A 22075-nucleotide genomic window follows, 5' to 3' on the forward strand; every position below is an offset into this window, starting at 1 on the left:
TCAGCAGAATTTTTTTGCCTCCTCCAAATGTTTAGGAAAACAGCCAATGCGAAATTGTGAGGGATTCTATTTTGTATGATGTAACAAGTTTGCTGTTGTGAAATTTGGCGATGGTAATTATATAGTAAGTTCTGTTCTGTGCAATAAATAATTACTGCTTATTAGTTGTATGATGATTTTTTTTCTCAAGTATTGTTCTTTTAACTGCCTGTATATCAATAGCTAACATATGCTAAGACGCAAAGATAATGACAATAATGTTGCAAAATAAGTAGTACTGGAATAATGCCAAACATATATGATTTGCTAGTCTTTTTGTGGTGCAGTTCTTGAAAGAAAGGACAAATATTGGTAAAGACAGTCGATGTCCACAGCATTGATCATGTGCAACAGTTTGAATACTGTTCAAGCAGAATACTTGATGAGAACACTCATTTTTTAAAAGACACATCAGACACCGTTGGCTGTATGATACCGTTCAAATCAAATAGACCAAGTGAGTACACTGCAGTTTTCAGAAAGCTCAATAGGAGGCGTTCCTGTATTGTACTAGTAACTGTCAGGTATTGGCACTACTGCAACAAATGATCGATCCCGACCAACATAACATGATATTCTAAATCTGTGACTGGTGTGATGTTTTTCAAAACTCATTTGGGAAAAAAAAATGCATGTACTACTTTCAAAGCCCTTTTTTTTCACATTATAGGAAGTGGCTCAAAATACGTAAATGTGTGGATTGTATCTGTTTTATTATTAGTTCCCTTTTTCAATTTATTGAAAAATCTACAAAACGGACTTCCTTGTCTTGTATACCTTGTTTCATTGTTAGTAAAATGACCACCACTTTCCTATCACTATGCGTCTACTATTACACTTTCTTCACAAATCACAATGTACGCCCGCCAGCCAAAAGTCTTCATGTTTTCACGTAGATGACAGAAGGACCACTCCACACAAAGGTCCCCGCGTGAAAGGCACCCGGTCCCGTTCTTTGGCTCCAAGTGACCCCTGCTCGCCGCAGGAGGCCCGCCGGTAATCAAGTTGAGGACCGCCCGACATTGTTGTGGGACGAACACCTGCTCACGGGCCGAAGTAACAGTAGCACCACAATCGCGAAGTAGATAACTTGTTTTGTGTCACTTGGATGGATGCGAATAGACTCGTTGAAACGGTCACTCTCAAGGCGGGAGAATGACTTGGCAAAGGCAAAGAATTCGCCAAGCGCCAGTTTAAACGGGTTAAGTGTCTTCATAACTTAAATGCAAACAATACTTTCCCCAAAATCAAACGCAAAGAAAAATCTTATCACTGTTATACATTTAGACGACATCGTTGTGAGGAGGAACAAGGAATGTAGATACGTTTTCTAATAAATCACTATTAGATGTGTCATCTATTTTCACCTCTACCAATGTCGACCAGCAAAGCTCAAATCTATTTTCCGTTGGTGAAAAAAATTGCCATCATTATCATTTCTCTCGCTAAATGTGTAACCGCAAAAAGCAGCGTTCTTTTGCGGATGCTTACCAAAAGTTCTCTACAACCACGCAGGAGCAATTCTCTTCTTTTGTTATCTTTCACCGAGGTGAAGCATAGTGTTTTAACAGATTATGATACTGTACTCAGAAAGAAAGCTACAGTACTACGAAAAAAACACACTTTGTTTGGGGTTTTCTTTGCGTCAGAAATCGTGACAAGCATTCTAACAGACTCAGTTCAAATTCAGTTCTCGTCTCACACTATGTAAATACGGGGCAAACAGACCATATCGTCACACATGGCGCAGTGTCCGAGTGTTTTCGTACATGGGTGTACATATTTAGGTTTCGTATGAGTGGTGATGGCGGCCAAGGCAAATCAATACACAGTTTGGAAATAATTTGGAAATACATTTTATTTCCTTGCTGAAGCTACATTCAACCTTGATTATTACAACATTGCATAACAGTATACACTAAATATGAAGCACCTACATTGATTTTACATGCTCCCTCCCCAAATAACTTACGCTGTAACTTGATGTTTCATTGAACATCCAGACACAGAAATATTTGTTGGCTATTTCTTAATTGTCACAGCCATGTTTGCATAAACGTTAAAAAAGTGAAACCGTCTACAAAGTAAGTGACATGTATGGACCGTTCTAATCTTATACGAAAACCTCACTTATGAATACCTGTGCGACCATGGTTAGCTCTGCCCTCGAGATGCATTTGCACAAAGACTACACCTGCCTTAAATAACGCTCGAGAAATATTGTGAATATATAATTACAGTGTAAACACTACACCCTCGTGGTATGCATGTATACCTTCAACAAACGAGGCGACAACACTAGTCATAAACACAAATAGAACGACCCACAAACTGAATTGAGTGCGCCGTGGGCCAATGGCGACGCCCGCTTGGGTTCCATTCACAAATAATGAGTTCCTAATTGGCAGAGCCCAACACAATACATACAATAGTAACCCTACCCTAGCTGAGCTCCCGAACACTGAAGAGGGAATCTCCAATTTCCGTACAGGTCTCTAGTTTGACTTCACAGTAAAGAAGAACGGTAGCCAACGTCTAGGCCGTTCCGTCAAGGCTGCCTTCCGTCTAGGCTTGTTCTTATGCCAGCGACCTGTCTGTTTACATCAACTGCCTGAGGGATGTTCTCTGGTATTTGTGCACCTTGAACGGGTAGACCACGGAGAGCAGGCGTGCGGAAACCTACCATACACGGGCTTTGCTTCGACTCTTAAGGATTCTATGCAGTGACTGTGCATAGATTTCGCGAGCGGAATACATCTGTTTATGTTTCTCCAACATTGAAGGTACTACAGGTGGATAGAAGCACTTCACCTACGGTTTCTGTCTGTATGGAAAAGACAGAGACACAGGACAAAGGTGTTAGCGAGCACACGGTCGCCGAGCCTTTGACTAGCAACCACACGTGCCTTGTGAGCTTACCGTGTTCGGTCCACCTTAAGGTTGGGCCCGTGTGACGTAAGGGAGTGAGTGTAACGGCGTGAGCAAGTTTGCAGGTCTGTCAAAAGCTGGAAGGAGTGCCTGGACCCTTCAAGAAAGTTTGTTTCTTCAAAGATCAACGGACTCTGGAGTGGGTGCAGTTCAAACAACGTCGAGAGGGGAACGGACGTGTTGAGCTTGTGCCACCTGTGAGACGCCCCGACGACAACAAGCGCGGATTTCTAACGCTTTCCCGTTTTCCCTCTACGATATTTGTAGGGAGCAGTTTGTGGTTGGGAAACACTTGTATGCTTACAACAGGTGGTCCCGACAGCCAACCTGACAGATTACCGGAGGATTATCGGGGGCAAACTCGGACGACCTCCTGGCGACTGTGATCAAACATACGTCAGCCGACAAATATCGTCTGAAAAAAGATGGTGGACACAGCTCGCGTTGGGTGAACTACGGTATACCTTGCGGGTTATATACTCCCCCCAAAATACGCACTTCAGGATAAATTTGCACGTCTCTCTGACGACCACACGCACTCGCTGCAGCTGGAAAGCATTTTTTGGGTTGTAAACTGTGTGACAGATTGGAGTTTTCAAGGGGCTAGCAGACATGACAAGACTCTTGGGCACCAGCAGTGGTCTCTAGATAAGCCATTCGGTGAAGTGCACATTGTTGACCGACTGCGATAGTGATCCAAAATGGGCGCTCACAACGGTAAACATCATGATACTGAGAGCACAGGTAAGTCAAGCGAGCTGAGAAGTTTTATTTAGGTCACTCAAGTTGTTCACTTCTATTTCTGGAGCTATTTGCTTTATAGGTATCGCCGTAACCAGGTGTTAGACATGGCTAAAAGGGCAATAGTGCAACACAGCGTGTCCCCTCGGGATTATTCCGCCATGCTTTTTAACAACTGACGGCACAAGCTAATACTTCTAAAGATTTCTGATGTGTTTTTGTATTCATAAGGATCTAATATAGTGTTGCCAAAGTAAAACCTAGCACGTTATTCGCCTGTATATATCCGATGAAGTGACGAGAGGTTGTCGTTTGTCAAAAATGTTCATCTATCCACAACACCACAAACTGTTAAGTGAAATGTATACAAATATTTGTAGATTAACCATTACATGCCAATTATTCTAATTAGTCTAGATTGAAACAAGTCACTGAAGAGATGTTAAACAGCTAAATCTATATGAAGACAAGCTATTTTACATAATCTTAAAAGCTGCAACAAATAGACTTATGCAAAAAAAAGTTGGCGACTTCATCTTTCGTTTCTGACACACAGACAAAATATTTGCTTGGACAAAACTCTTCTGTTTTCACTGGGAAAACGGATTAGTAGTTTCTCATGACCTTATATGCTAATACCGGATGGGAAGCTTAAAAGTTTACATGTTATGGTGTAAGTTACGCCCGACACCCCTATGTTTATGCTGGGTGTTTCCATAGGGGTTTTACACTTCCTAACATTTACGTTCTATGAGATCCCTTATTTTTCATTTGTTCTGTTACTTTTACTGATCAAAACTAGAATAAACGTTCTGGCCATAACAGTACTGCAAAGCAAACAAAATAAGTTCTGATTGGAGTTCTGTGTCATTCATAACATATAAATGTGCCTAAAGGATTGTATTGTTGTGTCAACGCTTAAGAATCCACACAATTATCATACCAGTGATGCCTTGATGTTATAGTGGTGCTACACAGGTACAATGTGATCGCTGGGCCGAGTGTTTCTAGCAAAATACTTGGCGGCAGAAGGCGGCGAATATTTCGCCATTGAGGTTTGTTGTGTCTACACTTCGGCACTAGCCGTGTGTCACGAATGAGTGAGCGGGTAGACTTCGTACTTTAATCGTGTGTTCTTTTTCGGACTCAAAAGATCTGAGTGCACGACACTTTTTGTTCTAGACGTTTCTTACTTTAAATTTAGCTGTGTGGTATTTGCTGACATACGTTATCAGGCGGGTATGTAAATATCAGGATTACGTGATGTTTGTGGTTATTACTGTATTACATGCAAACATGCCAAGCCTTGCCGTAGCCTGGACACGGGCACTTAGATTGGGACGTGCTCACATACATGTACCACAAATACAAGGACAGTGCAAAAAAACCTTGTAAATGTTAAGTACGTGTTCCAACACAAGTATAACCTTATAACAACACAATGTGCTAACACTAAAAACAAATGTGTTGAAAGGAATCAGGTACTAGATTTGTGCATATGTGAGGTTTATTTTCATATTGCAGTGGTTAACATCATTTTAGATCAATAATATTTGTAAACGCACATCTGACCTTACTTCTAAAAAAAGAAATCTGTCATTGGTGTAAAACTATGTGTTAGCAATGTCATTTCTCACATCTACTTCCGAATCTTTAAAAACGTGACTAAAGAATCTTTTACACTACGGTTATACCTGCGAAAGTATCAACATAACATTCTTGCAAGTAGAAGTCAAATACAACGTCACTAGAAAGTGCCCCCCCCTCCTTACCATAAGTATCCAATCAAGATTGCTCTACTTAACACCAGAATCTGACCACATAAATCTTACTTAGCACCCAGCTGATTGAACCCAGGTGTGTTGGGAGCTACTTACGTCACGTTAACCTGTCAGGTACAATTAGTGTGACTGGGGCCCGTCTCAGGTAAAAACAGAGTCATAACACTTGATTAAACACACTCCCGCATTTTACCAACTCCTTTTCAGTTGTTCTATTACAATAGGTAGTGGGTCAAACGACTGGGACTTTATTTTATGATTTCTTTTAGTAGTGTGTTGCTCTCCAAGCAAACCTCAACTCAAAATAGACAAGCCCATTATTATTGTGTTTTAACGTTTCCGGTACATTTACCGGTCAAAATTAATGCTAGTGTCTGTGCAATTTCAACTGCGAAGCAAGCAAGATATCTTCTCTTTTGTTCAACATTACATATAACTTCGTTTTTGAGCCAGGCGACCGACATTAGACAGTGTCTCTCAAATTATGTCAACTAAACACTGAAGCGAACAAAAGATACCTTTTGGCGTATTACGCCCAGTTTTTCTTTTAATTCCTTTCTTTTCTATCTCAATAATTTGGCGGCCGTCCGTCTAATGTCAAGGTAGATGCCGTCTGCTAAATTGTAAAACCTTTGTATTGTTTGGAGACCGCCTCTTATGGCATTACGGATCTACAGCAATTTGACAATACAGGTTAGCAATGTTAAGATGCTAAACATTGGGCGTGTTCGACTGAAAGAGCACTTTCTTGAAGACTACAAAGACATAGTTGAATGTTTATGTTTTTAAGTACAGAAAAAATGATGTCAGTCTCGTTGTCATTATGCTTCCATCTTTTGACATCACCTCTAAATTCCTCGTGTGCACGATTTGGAAACCGTACAAAAGCTGATATCTTACAGGCAAGCTTCCGCGCTGGCTTTACTCTAACGCCAATTAGCGCCTTAATTAAGGTTCTTTTCGTGAGTAGTTAATGAAGGGCTTTTCAGTGTCCTTTAAGAACTGCACAGACATACAGGCCACGACAAAAGATCCCTGTGAGCTGTGGTTTACTGGGCGTTACGCACACCTCAATGGCTGTGTCACTCGTGTGCATCATAACCTTTCACTATATTAGAAAAATACTACCCTATTTTGAATCATAGATTACAAGAGATAGTCAAATACCTCAATCTGGAATAACAGCGACTTAACATTTAAGAGGTTCTTGGTGATAACAGTCTGTGGTTTAGAGACCTTTCTGCTAGTGTGTACATGTCGGAATGTGAGGGGACGTTCTATCACCCGCGGCGCCACGTTTGTTCCAGACGTCTTCCCCCAGCATGTCGTACCTGTTGTGGCCTTGTAGACCACAGGTCAGAAATCCGCCCCCAATAAACGAACATCAGACAAAACGATAGACAACAAAAGGATAAGATACACTGAGGTCGTCCATACTTGACATAAAAGAACCGTATCTTACCTAGTCGGAAACCTGTCTGAATTGAAAGACTTGATCAAAATGATGTATAACAGAGAATACTGAGACTAAGCTTTGTGAATGCTCCAACATAATTGAGTATGACTATGTATGTATGTATATATGTATATATGTATATGTAAGATACATTGACTCTTTTAACACTGACATCTGGGTCTTTTTGTACTACATGCATTTAGACTGTATGGCGCGACCGCTTATGACATTCTGTTGAAATCTGCTTTTCCATTTCGTTCACGGCGGCGCAAAAATGAATAACGAAATCAATGGTTCATTTCAAATGCTCACGAAATGCTATTAGTATCTTTTTAATTTTGATAAGACGATTGATTAAAAAGACTCACGACACTTGTATGTGTATTTGATAATATACCAATTGCATTACGGAGCTAATTTCTGATGTCTATTACAGCAGATTTCGCATTGTATATGCATACATACTGTACATGTATGTAACAAGTGCATAGTATACAGCAAATCTATAACCTATTGCATCATTTCAAAGCCAATGTAAATGTTTGAAGCTCTAAGAACGCTGAATCAATTATTAACAGTCGAAATGAGCATTTCGTTTGCTTTTAGTCGAATCTACTGTAGTCTAACCCTTTGTAACGTATTGTCTAACCTTAGTTTATTTTGATACAAACCCATAGTTAATATTGGATACTACAACATGAAAAGAACCTCCCATGTCCGTAACTTTGCCCTTGTCTCAAAACAGTTGAAAGACTTCCAGATACACCGGTCGTAGAATGGTATTTGTTTATATAAAGGAGTTAATTTTTAGACAAGCCATTATAACATTTTGTTATACATGACAATCTTCCGTTTGGATCTGTAAATACGAAGGAAAAATGTGGAAAATGTACCAAACAGCATTGTTTGAGTGCTGAGTGTGTTTGTTTACCTTACCGCCTACCCGGCACGTTTGGACGTGACCTGTGCCAAAAACGCCTGGTAAAGAAAACAAAAGTGAACTTGAGACTTGTCTTGGGTATGGTCTTGTGGGGAATGTGAGTCGGTCAGTGGGCTTGTCACCTAAGATTCGAGTTTAAGGTCACTATGTTACAAGTTTGGTGTCCCTTTCAAGTCTAAGACTGTACACTTACTTATATGACTGTCTATATTCCGATATCTTTCAGTATGAAATCCACTTCATGGTAACACTTAAGATACTGTCTGTAGTACATCTAGTTAAAAAAATACGTATGGAGCCTTTAAATTTGATACATGTTTTGGAAAAAAAACAGCAACACAGCATAAAAATTGCAAAGTAAACTTAACTGATTATCAGATTGGTAAACATTGCAACAAAAAAGACTTAAGGAATAGCTTAAGAAAATCATTAAAGTTATATTCATTAGATCCGTCGCACGCTGAACTATGACAACTATGTATGATATTTTCCGTACAGATGGTTATTAATGTAATCCACTTGCCCAGACGGTGTTTTAAAGTGGAAACTCCTCGTTCTTTGCATATCTACATACTTCAAACACACGTCAAGTTTGGAATAACTCTTACCGCAGGGTAACTAGACGCCAAGGATTTCCGGCAGAAATGTCTAGCTGCGTTCCTACGCACTCTTCCTCCAAAACAGACCATAACAATCTGTTGTACATTTTCTTAAAACTCCCACTAGACAGTTTCCAGCCGGTACTTTTCGTGTCAAGAACACTTAAGGAATTGATTTCGGGACGTCTCTATTCAGAAGTTCTGACATATTTACGTTTGGGATTTCTCCGTGTAGGGAAGACGAATTCCAGCCTGTCTCAGTCGGACCTGAGCACCACTATGGATTTCACTCCCACCATCACGAAAACCAGGAAGACCGTGTCCTTCGGAGGTAAGTCACATTAGTCTTCATTACTTTGAGCTTGGTACATGCAAGAACATGGATGTTGTCGGCACAACTGTTTTTTCTAGCCGTCCCAGTGGTATGTCGCGATGGCTGGATCAGGCACAACTCAAGTCGTGCAGTATTGTTTTCAACGACGCACACAGTACATTCAATTATACTAGAATTATGAAACAATGCATACAGACAGGACGGTCAAATACCAGGAAGACCGTGTGTGGTATGTCGGATAAATCTTTATGGCGCTGAAGTTGTCCTATGATTTCGGTACAACCTTTTCTAGCCGTTTCAGCTGTATGGAGTGATGGTTGGATCGGATACAGCTTTGCCATGATGTTTTTGTGTTTTTTCGACATCAGTACTGACGTATGTTCATATAGAACGTCCGAAAAATTATATAACATTTCTTATAATAGAAATAACGTAACCTAAGATTCGAGTATATTTAGTTATAATAGGAATAATGCGCATTGAACGTCACATATACTAGCGTAATACAACAAATGTTACTTCCGACAAGTTCTCACGTGTAGGACATTTTAATAAACAATAAATAATAGAAGTAGCTACAAGTATTTTCTAATTACATCCAGGTTTTATATGCAGTTACATTCGTATCCATTATCTATGGTTTTGGATTTTCGTTGGCCATTTTCTTACCAATTAACGTATTCAAAAGGCGTAAATACAACCCAATTCATCTCCACAATCTAACAAATTTTTCTTCTTGTTGTTTAACATAATTATACCTATCGGACCTAACGCTAATTTTAAACATTCCACTTTATTTTGCCCTTTTTCTTCCGAGTGCTACCGGTTTTCTTTGCCGACCTCCTAGAGCAAAGTAGGGTGAAATTGACACTACAAACAAAATTTGAAACCCAAGATGGGTCCGAGAAACCGAGTGATGGATTTTGTTTGGGTCGTCCTTTGTTCTCTGTTCACGGACACATGCACCAAAATGCAACCCCCGTAACCCTTCTTTTCTTTGCCATTGGAACAGAAGTATGTTCACGGCTTCATTAAACCCACATGGAGAAGTCAGTCATGTCGACATTTGAACAAGAAAGGGGAAAACAAAAGTTCTCTCATAACTTTAAAAACACTACTTTAAAAACTTGACATACATTTTCCTTTTGTGTTGATTTTGTGGGGAAAAAGCCACCACGTAGGTGTAAAAGATGAAATTGATGAAAATTCGCTTGTGATCCTATGTCTTTCTATATCCTGGCAAGAAGCTGGTATTTTCAAAGATGGGAAGCACATTTGATTCAAGCGGAAAGGGGTTCAAAAAGGCTAGCCAGGGTCGCGTATTTGCAATTCTTTCCCTGTGCCAAAAGACTGCTTAAGTACACTGTTCCGTAGAATTTCCTCTTTCAACAGGTACATAAGACCTACTGCAAACAGGAACCGACCTAAAAGTCTTCCCACCACGTTTGCCCTTTATTTTTTTCTTTACCGTTGTGTAAAAAATGTAAGTAGCGTTAGAGAGGGTCTTTGTTAATGGAACTCGCTGACAGACTAAGTTATTACACATACTTCTTCGCTTGATAAACATACGCCACTGCGTCCGCTTCTCAAAAGAAGATATGTCCGTTGCTAAAGCTCTGCAAATATTTTCCCACTCTGAAGTTCTGCTGCTATCATGTTTGCGTAAAAGATGCCAAACAAGGTGTACAAACCGGGCATATTGAGTGCATAACTTGGCCATATTGCAGGCCAGTCTGACACCGGGGCTGTGGAAGCTTGGTACAGCGATCCTTGGTTGATGTATTTTTGAGTGTCGCGTTTCGGTATGTTTTTACCCTCCAAACAGTGCTTATTGTTGTGGGGTGGAGGGTAGGGTAACCACTGCGTGATTTTCGAAGTGGGTGGTGGTATTAGATAACTTGGATCCAAAGAATAACAGGGTCATAGTACAACAAACGATCGATCTCTGTTACTTGTGCGTAGCTCCTCTATCTTCTGATTTTCCGTTGTTTAACATTTTTTCTCAAAGTTAATCGTTTGAGAATGGCCACTATGAAATATGCTAAAACGGATATACATGTATGTGATCTTAAAACTGTATTTTAATAAAACGTGTGGAATGTCCTGGCGTAAGAAATGTTATACGCTCGTCATGGGCGTTGTATTGACAAAAGACTTATGAAAAGGCAGATACGGCATTACTTCTTCGGGTGCGGTCCAGACATATTTAGACTAGGGAACAATTTGACGTATGCAACAAATCTTTTTCATACATGTATAACGTTATATAGATATAATATCTTTGAAATGCGGCGAAAAGGGGGCTTTCTTTTTTCAAGTTTTCCTTACTTCATTTTTTCGACAGTTTAGTCCTTATGTCCCAGACGGTACACGGTATACCGGTAGCGGTACCCTTCCCTAACTCCCACCTAAACCCCGTTGTCAGGTAATTAGGCGAATTATCGACCTGTTGCAAACTAGGTAAATATTTAGTCGGCCACAAGTACAGTACTGTGGCTGAGAAGGGCCTTAGTGAGTCAGTGTTCCTTAGTTAGGTACTTCACATTTTTTCATCTTGAAGGAGTTAGCTAAGATTTGCTTATTTCAGTAGAGGTGCTCAGTTGGCCTCAAAATGTCATACCTTTTATAGGTCTGTGTAAAAATATTTCAGTTCGTTTGAAGCGAAACATTTGTAAACACATTATTTTATGAACCATGTCGATTAAAAGTCCCTCACCCCCCAAACAACTTAAAAGTAAATTCTTTCAATTCATCATGCTTTTGTTGCAATTGGCAAAATTGTGAATATCTTGAATCTCCCATAATGTGTTGAGTTTGTACTTTTTATTTATTTCTCAGTTCGAATTTTGAAAGTAACGATAACATGGCCATCATCTTCTAGCACTTTCACACGGAACACCATCAGGAACAGGAAGCTCACGCTAAAATTAGCAGCTGGAACAAAACCTCAGATTCGGTCACTGCAGTCCTCAAACAGACCTCAGACCATCATACCTTCCACCTGTATGGATCGACCCCCAAACATTGCCTTCCTTTGTTGCCTCATAATCCCTGTGCAAATTTTCCCACTAAGAAAAGGAGAGGCTGTCGCCACGGGGACATAAAAATGGTCCACAACGTTTGTGTGATCAAGGATTTTCCTTCCGTATGATATTTACCAATGGTTAAGGCTGTCTCCATTTTGATTTGTTTTTAACATTCTGTTTCCTTACTAAGTTCCAGCTTGGTAGGCATGAAAAGTGGCAGACACCTGTATTCTACTTTGCACAGGCATAGTTCTCTATCATTGTACGAAAACATTGCATCGTCCTTTGTATAGACAAAATTTGCTTACTGATAGGAGAGACATTAATGCAAATTAATGTTTATGTTATGCTGTTAATGCATGGAAAGTTACAGAAACCTGTATAATGCGTGTATTCTACTTTAAATAGACACTTATCTATCATTATACCATAAGAGGAAGATGCAGATCTTCCTTTCAACCTATATAGACAAATGCTTTTTACTGATAGGAGAGACAAATCAATGTTTAAACTATCCTGTTAAAGGCATCCGGAGCATTTTATGAGGCTTGAAACTTGAATTAAAAACTCCAATTTCTAGTCATTCCTACACATAATAAGTTTCAATAACACTATACCATTACATATCGACATTAAAGGAGCAAAGATACGATGTCGTTGTGTGGTGAGCACTGATAGAGAATCCAAACCCTAGTAGACTGATGCTGACTGTCCATCACAATTAGCGGTTCGACCAATGAGAGAGTGACTGTATGTCACTTTTTATCTCCCAGGTTAACATCCCTTTATCAGTAGTTGGGGTATAGTTCCCTAGCTAATGATAGAACATTTGCTTTGTTTCCAAGCAATGGTTTATTTGATGATGAGATTTTCTGTGTTAAAAACAACATGTGGAAGTGCGCTGGTGATAACAGAGACTGGTAGCAACTTGAGTATGCAGGTAAAGTGCTTTGTCGTGAATTAAGTTTGTGCAAACTGAAGACAGTGTTAAGTAGATTCTCAAAAGTACGTAAAAGAACCCAACACACTTATCGAGAAGAGTAGGGGTAACCCGGTGTGCTTGGCCAAAAACGCGAGCCGTAGCGAAGCCACATTGCACTGCTAGCTAACGAAAAAGCGTCATGCTTCGTCCTCAGTCTGAAGTTCAACCGTTTTACCTTACCTTTTATGGGGTAAATTCAGACTCTGACACATCATATTCTGGAAATTCTATAACTTAAAGACTCCTTAATTATTAATAATTATTAAGGAGTCTTTTGAGTTTAACAAATGTAGTGGAAATTATATATTAGCCAAAGTTCTTCCTATGATAGCACGTTCTGTGAATGAATGGATTATAACAAACACTGTAAATGTTAAGGTCTTATTTGGCACGCTGTCTTCTCACAGGGGATTACTGCGAAGGTGAACTAAAGGACACAGGAAACCGGTCCAGTGTCTAAAGAAACATATTTTGACAGATTTATCATCCAGTCATGTCTTCCCAGTAGTAAGGAAAGAAACTTAATGCCCCATTACCACCTATCAAATTCGCCAAAAATATATAATATTTACTCAAGCAACTGGATGAAATTTTGAAAGTTTTCAACAGACAAAATTTTTGTAATTTTTGGAAAATAGTTCAAAATTTTATCCAGTTGCTTGAGTAAATATTTTTGGCGTATCTTATTACCTGGATGTCTAACCTTCATCAACGCACCTATCAAATTAGTTTTACTTGGAAATATACCAGTGTCTTTAGTTCCAAGACAGGTGGTTTTTACACAGGACCTGTGACATGCACACTAAAGAAACATTCAGGAGCCTTTCCCCATCAAAACAGTCAAAACTCATGCGTGCCCAAGAAGACCTCTCAGGGGACCACTATAAAATCTGGTGTATGTGGACAGGTGGTCACTATGGACAGGATGCTTAATGCTTGTGTCAATGGGAAAATCATCTAAGGGATCACAAAAGTGGTCTTGTTAGACAGGTGGTCCTTATGTAGGGGTGGTATAAGTTTGACTGTACTGGTAATTGCCAATATGTAAGTTGTGAATATTAATGATCAATGATAATTTATAGTGAGTTCAATTACTGAATATGGCCAAGAGCCTGTGGCCAACAATAATTTCACCTTACTGCAGATAACATAGGGTTTATACTGACAATCTTAGTATCAAGGTGTCCTAGCTAAGAAGTGAAGGATGTGCATCTGAGATGGTGTGCTCAGGACAAGGCCAGCTAAGATACTACTGTAGATGCATTTAAGTTTGCTTGGTTTTTATTTCGCAGTAGGATGAAAATGGAATGTTCGCGGTGGTAACGTTTATATTAAGTTTGCGGTTGAAACAATAGTAGCGCTACAGTAATAGGTGGGCAAAAAGTTTCGCGGTGGTTTGAAGTTCGCGCTGAAAGTTCACCGAGAAAACCGCGAACATAAAACCACCGTGAACATTTCGCATTTACAGTAATCTGTGTTGACAGTTTTCCGACAACATTCCTGTCCAGGGAAGTACTAAGCCCTGTCGGATGTTTGTCTGTTGTAACTGCATCATTTGATTGACAGATACAAGTTGCTGATTTCCACACTGTCCTGAGAGAAAGATTCACAATTGGTCAGCTTAAGGGACATTCCATTTGATTAGATTAAATGGGATGGACAGTGGACAGAGAATCTCTTTAGAACAGCTTTTTGATTTTTTGGGGGTGATTTTAAAGTACAACCATCTTTATCAGCCCAGAGGGCGTGAAAGAAGTTTTTCTAACTATTTGGCAATAAAAAGGTAGATATTGTTACTGTCTTATAAGATGCACATGAACCATTTATGCTCTGAGGGACCATTTTTGCCTCTAACATCTCTTGTACAAAATTGATCTATTGATAGACTTTGAAAATAAAACGACTATTAAGTGTTGCAGATAACTGTTGGTTAACCTTTTTGTTTGCCATTTTTGTTTTAGAAATCTCTATATTACTAACTTTTGCTATTTTCTTATTATATTTTTTTTATTCTGGTTCTGTACATCATCTACCATTCCAGTCCCCCACCCCTTTTCTTTCAGACCTCTCCCTTAGTAATGAAATTAGCCATGACAGTCAACAGTTGTCTGGCCCGAGCCTGTTCTATATGAACAGAACTCTGTTGTAGTTACAGACTCACAACATCATACTTGACCGAGCCTGGTAATGTTAAAACCCATTTTTGGTCACTTTGGACTTTTCAGGAGTGTTTTTTCTTCTAAATTCCAATTTTTCCTGTGTTTGCTAAGCTTTTATTTGCAAGTAGATTTTGCTTTCTGATTTTTCTTGCCTCATCTCTGAATGTTTCTTAAAGAAAGAGAATAATAGGAATAAAAACGTAGTGAATGAGCCAAGCAAGAGTAGTGATATAGGTATCTTGATCACTATCATATAATGGGTAACTAACATAGATTCAGATGTGATGCACCTGATATCCAAAGTTTTCAAAATGAAGTTCAATTAAGATGAACAAAAAAATGTCAGCTTTGTAAAAGGTACATTTTTGCCACCGTACAAATTTGTTAAGCATATATAATAGAATGTGGTTGTTTGGGGTAAGAGTATGCAACAGTATACATGACAATTAGCCCAATAGACTGCAAGCGAGGATTACTAAGGATCATTCAGTTCGCCTGTCTTTTCAATACCAGAAGCAAACCACAGCAGAAAGCCTGACCTATTTTCACCAAGATGGATCACGGGATTAAGGGTGAAACTAGATAATTGGACAAACGTAATTTTCCTTAAAACCCTAAGACATTGGAATTTTTGACAGAGATTAGTCTAAATGCCATGTCATAGCGAGCGGAATTTTCTAATGAATAATGCTTTGTGTGTGAAATTTGTAATATGCCGTATGAAAACTAGCAAATAGGACACACCTTTTGTAGCGATTTTTTTAAGGTCGGTGACAAAAGTACAAAATACATTCCAAAGTGCTTCAGCATGTGCATCAGAATTTTTGAGAGGGATTAGTCTATCTTATAGGGAGCGTAATTATCTAAAGGAGAATCCTTTGTGTGGAAAAATTCGTAACACGCTGAATGAACAGAGACAGGTTTGTTTTTCCTTCAACAAAAAGAAGGACACACCTTTTGAAGTAATTTTTTCCAAGGTCCGGCGGTGACAAATGTATAAAATGCACAGTGCTTCAACAAGTAGAACACATGTGCTAGAAAGTACAATGTTGTAGATCAGCAAATTATTCATCCTTCCATTGAATGGTGAATCACCAGGTTTAATACAACCATTGAAAGAAACAGTTAGCAAGGAATAAACGTAACAATTTCGATGAATGGGCAGTGAAAACTGATACTGTAATTTTGCCATCTTTGATCTAGTTTTTGAGTCTTATCAAATCCTACCCTTCAGTCAAATTTCTGTATTCATGGCAGGGGACCACTTCCTCTAATCTCCAAGCAAATGTATGGCTGAATTTTGTTTTGCCTCTCATTTTACAATTTTCTGTCTGCATGTACCAAATGTAAGCTTAGATATGACATCTAATCTTGCTTGAATGCGCAGTCCCCAGTAGTTAGGTGACCGTCATCTCCCATACACAATGCATATCCGAAAAACTAGGATGGGAAAATAGCCAACCATCCAATGAGTCCTCTAAGAGTCGACAAACAAGGCTATTTTCCTGATGTTATGACAACAAATGAAACGGGAATACCAGGGATATAGCAGGATCCCACACTTAAGTCTGTTAACACCTATCCACTGCCTCCAGGTGTGAAGTGATAAGTACAAAAATTGGCTCATGGTAATACATCACCCATTGTTCCCTGTGTACCTAATACCACCATTATTCTATACATACCTGTAACTGAGAAAGAAAAAAGTGTATCCACAGAATCCTATTAACATTTATTAAACTACATAATATCATGATATCAAAAGTATAATGTCTTCAGTGGTAAATTTTCTTTCATCGCAAAAACCAACGAGTATACAAAAGAGAAACATATCAGTTGCAGAGTAATTATGATGTCTTGGTTCAATAAGCCTTAATTGCAGTTATTCTGTTAAAGAGTCTGTTTACAGCAAAACAGCTTCAGGCCTTACAACTCAGGGTCCATCCACATTCTAGTACACACACGTTGCTTTTAGGGGCACACAAAAGATGAGGAACAAATTGAAGACGGTTTTATGGATGTTTCCTAAGTTTGACATTATCTATTGTGAAAGGCGATGAACTCTTACATCACATATGTCAGAAGCATCAGAAATTCTATCAGATTCGCAATCTTGTTATGATACCTTTTCAGGGAACAATATATTTCTTCATTCAGTTATGATGTGAGTTAGCAACTACAGTTTTCTTTCATTTTATCATTCTATGACACAGCATTTATGAAGTGGAATATAATCAATGCTGCCATATTTTGGATGATTGTTTACGTGAAATACTTTCTCACTAGGAAACAAAACAATCTTTGCATGAAGTACTTTCTAAGTAAACAAGAAACAAGGCATTCAGTCACGTACATAAACCATTTATCATGATAAAACCAAAGAAGTGGACTAACACGTCAAAGTTCTATACAAGCATTCAGGCCCCTATTAACAGTGAGACCTTTTTAGGCTGTAACACTGTAACATACAAAAGGGGGTTGAGAAAGTCTGTAGTCTAGATTTACTAGTAGGTAATAGCCCAAGCAAGTTGTAAGGAACCCAGTTTGAATCATAAAGCTAACTGGAGCAACTACAATGTGGTTCCCTAAACAGTCCATATATGGAGTGTAAACAGTAGGGGGCATGTAACTGCTAGCAGGTGGTATCGGCGGCTGATGAACCCTCTCTGGCTGACTGGACCTTCTCTGGCTAGCATACTACGATTTTCGCGCCCGGCGTGGATCTGCTTGGAGATTAGTATCGGGTGGTCTAGGTGGGAAATATGAATAGGGACTGTACAAGTGTTGTAGGTTGCAACAAAGTACTGTTTTTAGTACAAAAAGGCATGTTTGTTTGGCGACTTTGATGGTCCAAAAATTTTCTTGGGGATAACGTTACATGCATTTTTATGAGACATTGATTTTAAGCAGTTGTATCTGTAGAATGTGGATTGATGAATTCTGTAGCCGTCATCACTTTTAAAAGTCAATGGGTGTGGAATGTTTCGAGGTTACAGCACAGCTACAGACTTTTCAGCTAACCTAACTATGTGGCCATGAACTTTGTTACTAGAAGTGATGATGAAGTTCAAGCCCACAAACGTTGAGCCAAAGTACCTTCACATCGGTGGAATTCATTAATAAAAGTTAAGTCATCAATCCAAGATTATGACTAGACTATCAAGCTGGCCTACTACAGAACTATTTCTAAGAAATTATTTTAAAGATACCCCTGCAGTTCCAGAACAAGCTGCTAGGGGGCTCAAACCTATGTCATTTCTTCTCATACACAAGGTCTATCTACCACTCCAATTTGGTGAGGGTACCATCTTCAGATCAAAAGATACAAAAACAGAAGTTCCACTGAAGTACCATAGCAAGCTGCTATGGGGCCTAAAATCTGATCGTTTGAAATCTAATCAAGACCTACCCACACACCAAATATCAAGACAATCCATCTAAGCCGTCTGGAGTTATATGTTAACAGACACACATGAACACTCCCTAAAACAACTTTCTGGGGAAGGTAATTGCAGGTCTTATAAAGTGACAAAGCCCAAGAAAACATTGACTGTCTGACATTTTACAGAATATGAGACAAATTATTGATACACAGGGTCGAAAACTATTAAAAGGAGGTTACAGTATATCCTGCGAGGCAGAAAGTGTAAAACCCTAAGCTTTGCGTTAATCTATTCCTGATCACATCTTGGACAGATCATTTACAAAATTTACATGTCTTTTCACAGCTGAAAAAATGCCATTGTTCTCAGTATATCCTAGTGGGAATTGTCTTCTCACATCTGTTGGAAATAGTCTGTTCAACACTATTGGAATGTTAATCTAAATAGCTTAAGGCTAGCTACTTAATTAAGGTGCCTAGAAGGCTACAAAAGGTGCTTGAATTGTGTCTTTTGTATAAAAGTTGAGGGAGGGGGAAAACATTACTCAGAAATCCCCATAGAGATCCTCCTAGATTTATCAAATCAAGATTCCTCAAACTCCCCTCAGGAGCATAGTTGACAGGTTTGCAACAGGTAAGAAGAATGGAACAGAAATCATCCATAGGTAAGTCTCCTACCTTCTTAAGGTGTGAAAATTCATACCTGTGTTTACAGATGTCACTATTCTCACCTGCGTGGTGATATGTTACCAGTAATGACAAAAAAGTGTCTACTCAACAAGGTATTGGTATGAATTGGGGACAACTTGCCTAGTCTAGACTATTTCGGCATTGTGATAGTTCAAACCTGTGTGTGAAGGTGTCAAATTTCTCACCTGCTGATAACTTACTAGTAACATTTGGTGGTTAATGACCAAAAAGTGGGGATGTTCCAACGGTGTCTACCAAAAATGTATTGGCAGCAATTTGGACAAGTTCTCTAGTCTAGACTATTTGTACTCAAGCTGAGGTTGTTGGGAATAATTGTGACCTTCTTATCATATGACCCATTTTTTTGTCAGCTCTCCCCAGTCGGAGGTTAGGAGAACTGACGAAAAAATGTAGCCTGGGTGCCATCCTATTTCTACCAAGGCTCCTGCATTCTCTACCCAAAAAAAAATTTAGGGAGAGTAGACTTTTTGGACATTAGAAGGACCAGGATATTTTGTGTGTCACTGAGTGTCTGAGAGGGCTATTTGTCACACTTGTCTACCATCTCTGATAACATGCTAAGTGGTCAGTAGGTCATACTGGAGCTGTGAATGACAGCATTGGCCTGGCTGTAGCCAAATGGACAGAACTAGTCTAGCTGTAGATCTTTTGTGATCTTCTGTGGTTTGCCCTTGTCTTCAGACCTTTCTATAGCCGCTCTTCTAAGATTCAAGGTCCTTTCTTTAGAAGGGATCATGGCCCTGAGTGACAATTTGATTTTGAAGAAGGTGGCACATTCACTGGTTGTCTGACACATTTGAAGACATGCAGCCGTTGGATAAGGAAATGGACATTTCAAACAATGTCTAAAACATCTTGACTCCACTAAATTCTGGAAGGTTTGCATCTAACAAATATCTGTGACTGTGTATCAAAAATGCCTCATTTGGGGTGATAGTGACTTTTTTGATTATGTGACTTAGCTTTTTTAAGAGAGTGGTATTGCAAAAACAAGGATCAGCATTTCAACGAACATGAAAAATTTGGTCCATTTATCCATTTCTACTGATTCACCAAAATCAGCCTTCTTTGACATCTGACAGAAAAGTCATTTAGAGTCATACTTTATCCAGGGACTTAACCACACCTTCATTACTGTCTTCATTTGTCTTTCTCGATACACAACTTTAAGTCAGGCGAGTGATTCTCTAAGCCAATTTATCCTAAGAGATGGTACTTCTGTCACTGACGCATTGTGTAAAGTTAGTCGCGATGGTATAATCATAGCGGTTAGACTGCTAAATGGACTCCAACACTTAGCCATCATGAATACTTCTGAAAGGAAAATGATGGCTTATAACAGTATAATGGTGATGAAGTAGAAAAAGAACGCTCTGACCAGAAAGAAAGGCATACCAGAAAAGAGTGCTTTTTTTGTTTTTGAGATGAAAGGAAAATAACTTTAAATTGACAATTTTACTTCGGAACAAACAGTGTAGTATAGACGGTCCAACAAAAGACTGATGCAAGCCTACACAAAATGGTTTTCAGCCCTTCATTTGTTTACAAAGGGTTCCATATACCCAGAGGCTGTGTATCTACATGTGAATGGTATGTTGGTTGTGTGTAATTAAAGTCAAACTGTACATTCTGTGTAGGAGACCCCCCTGGGGTTGAGAAGGGAAGAAATGAGTCAGAAATAGATTGTCTGTAAACAACTTTTTATTTCCATTTGGAAACACCTGTATCGTGTCTTACAACACAAGGCTCCTTGTACAACACTAAGCCTTGTTCAGTATGCGAGGAAATTTTTAAATGTGTCAAGGGCCTTAATTGGAAAATCACTGTTGCAGGTTGTGTCCTACACCATTGTTCTGCATCAAAGATTTCTACCCAGTAAAATATCATTCCGCAAGCACTGAGCATTGTAAACTGTGATTGGTTTTCAGGATCTTCTCTGGTCATTACAAAACAACTTTTTTTACAGTGGGAAAAGGAGTGTCTTACAGGTCTTTGTTATTTTACTGAAACTATGATTATGCCAACAATGGGGCAAGCTCTATCAGGTGACAATATCTGTTGCATAGATTGATGAACCCTGAAAGGTGTGAAAAAGGATAAAATGTACTGTGGACAGATAATCATGTGTTGTTGTTCTACAGAAGATGCTGACGTTACATACTTTTTAGATCATTAGATGTGACACTATTTGTGGGGGCATTTCTTTCATCAATTAAAGCAACAGACAAGCAAAACATTTTTTTCAACTTTTAATTAGAAATCTAGTATGTATACCCTTTTGACGGTCTGAAAGGGTATAGTCTAATTATACATTTTGATACAATTTTTCAGTCAAAATCAACAGATAAGAGTTTCGGAGCCCATTTTTGTGGTACTGATTTGACAACAGCGGTACTTTCAAAAAGGCTCTTATCACTTGAAATACCTTTCTACTAGATTAGTATAACTGCCAACAGCCACCTCAGCTGGGGGTAAATGCTTTTAAAACTTTTGCTTTCCTTTGAAAAAAAGATTATAGGGTAGCAACATGTGAAACATGCATAATGTAATGTTATTTACTGTATTTCTTTGGGTGGTCAAAATATTGGCTCAACATTGGTGGCAATGGTATTCATATACATTTCTGTCTTTATTTTTATATGCTTTTTATGAGATAAATGTATGAATGTAGAAAGTGTCCTACAACGTTCCATTTTTATCTTATCAGTCAACCAAAGCTTTTAAGCTGTGCATATTAAGATAAATGGAGTTAAGCCAAGATGTGTTTTTAAGATGATTTGAACCTGTCACTTTCATACATATCCCAGCCATCATATTTCAGATCTGTTACTGTTGGCTAAATCACCATATTTTGCTATGATTTAAGATATCATGATAAATAGATACTATAGAATCATTTGATTTTAGTTGGAATTGATAGGGAAAGTCACTAATATGTGTAGATGTCTGAAAATATGCAAGAAGAAAAAAAGAATAACTACTAAGCTTTTTAGTGTG

General features: G+C 38.8%; 1 protein-coding gene across 2 annotated transcripts in view; it reads left to right on the plus strand.

Annotated features, from left to right (window-relative positions):
* The first annotated feature begins 2452 nt into the window (after window positions 1-2452).
* The window catches only part of LOC136445983 (F-box/LRR-repeat protein 7-like), a 33741-nt gene continuing 14118 nt past the window's right edge, over window positions 2453-22075 (plus strand). The window contains exons 1-2 of one of the 2 annotated variants that reach the window (XM_066444239.1): window positions 2453-3711; window positions 8720-8815. In XM_066444239.1, the coding sequence (XP_066300336.1) occupies window positions 3669-3711; window positions 8720-8815 (139 nt within the window). In that variant the 5' untranslated portion in view covers window positions 2453-3668. Of the gene's footprint in view, window positions 3712-8719; window positions 8816-18992; window positions 19033-22075 lie in introns of those variants that run through there. The other variant, XM_066444242.1, reaches the window with a different exon arrangement.

The sequence above is a fragment of the Branchiostoma lanceolatum genome, chromosome 12, assembly GCF_035083965.1.
Source record: "Branchiostoma lanceolatum isolate klBraLanc5 chromosome 12, klBraLanc5.hap2, whole genome shotgun sequence".
NCBI classification, from domain to species: domain Eukaryota; kingdom Metazoa; phylum Chordata; class Leptocardii; order Amphioxiformes; family Branchiostomatidae; genus Branchiostoma; species Branchiostoma lanceolatum.